General features: G+C 36.7%; 1 protein-coding gene across 1 annotated transcript in view; it reads left to right on the forward strand.

Annotated features, from left to right (window-relative positions):
* LOC143019858 (uncharacterized) overlaps nucleotides 1–1,933 on the forward strand; it is an 11,280-nt gene extending 9,347 nt beyond the window's left edge. The window contains exon 2 of the mRNA XM_076175839.1: nucleotides 1,839–1,933. Within this exon, the coding sequence (XP_076031954.1) occupies nucleotides 1,839–1,933 (95 nt within the window). The remainder of the gene's footprint in view (nucleotides 1–1,838) is intronic.
* Nucleotides 1,934–3,857: the final 1,924 nt, after the last annotated feature.

Consider the following 3,857-nt stretch of genomic DNA (forward strand, 5'->3'; position numbering starts at 1 on the left):
ATCATGGTTATATATAAGTAATCAAAACAAGTAAGGTATCACCTGAAAGCTCTATTAAACTGTTTTAGATAAGTAATACAAATGAATTAAAAAAAAACATTAGTTTACTATCTCATGTCATATAACAATACACACTGATCATGTGAAGATAAAAATAAAGACAAGAAAAAATCCGATTCTTTGATTTATGAGAACTGTTGGTAATTAAATAGCATTTCTTCGTGCGTGTTAAACGTAGGGCTACACAACCCCGAAAATAGATACAGCTTAGATAACACGCTTTCAGAGAAAACTGAGTGTGAGAGAGACTTCGGAGTTATAGTGAGTCCGGACCTTAAAGCCAGGAAACAGTGCATTAGCGTCAGGAATAAAGCAAACAGAGCATTAGGTTTCATTGCTAGGACGGTAATGAATAGAAGTGCAGAGGTAATTATTAAACTCTGTCTAGCGATAGTTAGACCAATCCTTGACTATGCGGTACAGTTTTGGTTTCCGTCATACAGAATGGACATCAATTCACTAGAATTAGTACAGAGAAGAATGACCAAAATGATACATGGACTCAGAAATTTCCAGAGTGCGGGGTGATCTAATAGAGGTGTTCAAGTGGATCAAAGGCTTTAACAAGGGTGATGCAAGCAAGGTCATCATATTAAAACAACAGAGCAGAACTCGCAGTAATGGTTATAAACTGGACAAATTTAGATTTAAGAAAGAAATAGGCAAGAATTGGTTTACTAATAGGGTGATCGACGAATGGAATAAACTTAGTAATCATGTAGTAAGCGCTAAAACTATCAGTTGCTTTAAGAAACGATTAGACAGCTTTATGGATGGGGATGACGGGTGGTGATGGATACGGAGCTGCCTAGTGTAAGCCTTATGGTCTCTTGCAGTGTCTTTCGTTCTTATGTTATGTTCTTATGTTTTTATGTAATGGCATGTAAGCCGTTTCTTTTGACACCACTTTCGTGGACACATCTCTTCTGGAACATAAGATATTAGATATTCAAGTGTTGAAAGGTCAATGCATATCCGTAAACCGGCATATTCTCGATTCCCTAGATTTCTCTATGCAGGCAGTATTTGGAATCAGGCAGTATTTGGTACCAAATGATAGGTAATCTAACCCACTCTCCAAGATAAAGCATCCCACCAGGAGGTTTTTGCATAATTTTACAGAAGCAAACAAATGAGATAAGTACAACATATAAGGTAAGTACTACTAATAGGGTAAGTGCATATATTGTGACAGTAAATCTATCTCATAAGGAGTCTAAATAACCAGTAAATAAACAATATAGGTTTAAACAAAGTTAAGGGTCGTGTAACATGTCCCTATTGTTATGTCTGAAATGCTTAATGCTCAGTCATCATCACTGTCAATGAATATTTCAACCAGATCTGATTCATCATCCGATTCGTCATCGGATTCAGCGTCGCTCGTCTATCACCTTGTTCATTTCTAGCTTCTCTATCTGCCAAGTGACCAGGCATTTAATTTTCATCAAACTTGTGTGATTACAGTTGCCCCTCAATCAATTCCTATCCATGATTGGTGGGTTTTGCGATCTCTGGATGAGGAATGTGTGATTTTTTCTTTATTTCCACCTGAAAATTTACCTTGATCGCATGGTGCTCCAATGTTCTCCTGCAAGGGGGTAGTTATACTATGTCAGATATGATTTATGTTCCTTATCTCCACATACATTGAATCATTACCACCCTCTTTGTCACCGGTACAGAAAACAATATGAACCTGCCTAGCATCACTGAAATGGCTAAATAATTTTCACAGGTCTATTGTTCAGCACTATTGAATCTCCATTATCTCACAGGATGTGATAGGACAAGTGGAATGAAAGGACGTGCCAAAATGAGACCACTGGTTATCCTTCAAAAGTCAACTGAATATGAAAAGGTCTTCTCATAACTTGGTAACACTTAGTAAGTATCAGAGGATGTTATGACCAAGCTGGAAGTTTTTACTTGTATTGTCTATGGCAAATTGAGATTAAACAATGTCAGTGCTGTACGCTTTATGGAGAATGATGAAATATTTGGAGATAAGTTACATAAAACATCTCTAAGGAATGTTGACATGGTACTACCACCCTTGCAAGAGAACAGTAGAGCACAATGGGATCAAGGTGAACTTTTGTGTGGCAATATGAAAAAAAAATCACACATTCCTAATCTAGAGATCCTAAGATCTACCAATCATGTAGGAATTGGTTAAGAGGATGCAATAATTACACTGTTTTGATGGAAATTAATTGCCTGGTCACTTGGTAGACATAGAAGCTAGAAATGAACAAGGTGATACTGAAGGAAGATGAGAGTGACGCTGAATCCGATATTGAGTCGGATGATGAATCAGACGTGGTAGTATTCATTGACAGTGATGACTGAACATTAAGCATTTCAAACATGACACTTGGGACGTGTTAAATGATCCTTACCTTTATTAATACCTATATTGCAGTGGTTCTTAATTTTTTTTTTCAGTGCCCGTACTCCTTGATATCTCGTACCCCATCCAATACAGATACAATGCAAATGCAAGAGGTCGGTAGATAGAGGTAGACATTTAAGTAGATAGAGGAGTAGGTGGAAAGGAATGTAAATTTTATTACTTGGATGTTTTGAAATAATGACCGATAGGAAGTGCAGAATTGCATATTCTCGCTTGCAGTCTTGTGTTTTGTAAACATAGGCTAGGGTATCGATAAAAGTGATGATATGACGAATTGTAAACATTTAAGCCACGTTCAGCTTGCGACAGAGTGCTTGCGTAAACAGTATTACTTGAGACAGTATAACGGTCTTTCTGATTGGAGAAAAGGGTGGAGGAGGAGAAAAATTATTAGTGCATGGAGGTAAGTCACTCTCTTAAAGGGTGGCACTTATTTGTAACGTTCAAAGTTTTTCGGTGAATTAAATTATGACGTCGGAGTAGACAGACTTGGCTTGGTGGGATGTAGAAGGATTCCAGGGGGGAGTCCCTTAGTGTAGATATCACAACCAAGTGTATTTACTAAGAAGAAAAGAAGAAAACTTAATTTCATTTCATTCACCCCTTCAAGAAACTTTAACTAGTGATGCTTTGAAAGAAACATACTTGAGAGAAGGATAAGGCATGGAACCTACAGAAGAATGAAAATTACTAAGTGTTAGAGCCAATGGACTTAACACAAACATATGAAAAGGATTAGTGATACAAACCTTGCTTTACTTTTTCATAGTAAACATACAGTACCATGCACTGGCTATCATATCTCGTACTCCCATGTTTAAGGTTTTGTACCTCTTGGGGGTACAGGTACCCTAGGTTAAGAATCACTGCTATATTGTTTATTTAGACTCCTTATATGATAGGTTTACTGTCGCAATACATGTACTTCCTTATTCGTAATACTTACCTTATATGATGTACCTACATCTTTTGATTAATTCTGTAAAATTATGCAAAAATCTTCTGTTGGAAAGCTACATCTTCATGAGTGGTTTGGATAATTTTTCATTTGGTACCAAATGTTGTCTGATATCATGAACATGTAGAAATCTACGGAATCGAGAAGATACCGGTTTACGGATATGCATGGGCCAAATCACTAGAATTGGTGTGAATCCTTCAGCACTTGAATATCTAATAGCTTAGCTTCCAGAAGAGATTTGTCCAGAAAATGAGTGTCGAAAGAAACATCATGGATGTCATAATGCATTAAGAAATACTACTTGTAGATGTATTCACCAACAGTTAAAAAAACAAAGAAAAACATCTTTTACTTGTTCGGTATTGTCACATAGCAAGAGATTGTAAAATGTGGCGATCTTTTCACTGCATATTTGAATTT

This window comes from Oratosquilla oratoria, chromosome 38 (genome assembly GCF_046742065.1).
Source record: "Oratosquilla oratoria isolate Oo_2021 chromosome 38, ASM4674206v1, whole genome shotgun sequence".
Taxonomy (NCBI): Eukaryota; Metazoa; Arthropoda; class Malacostraca; order Stomatopoda; family Squillidae; genus Oratosquilla; species Oratosquilla oratoria.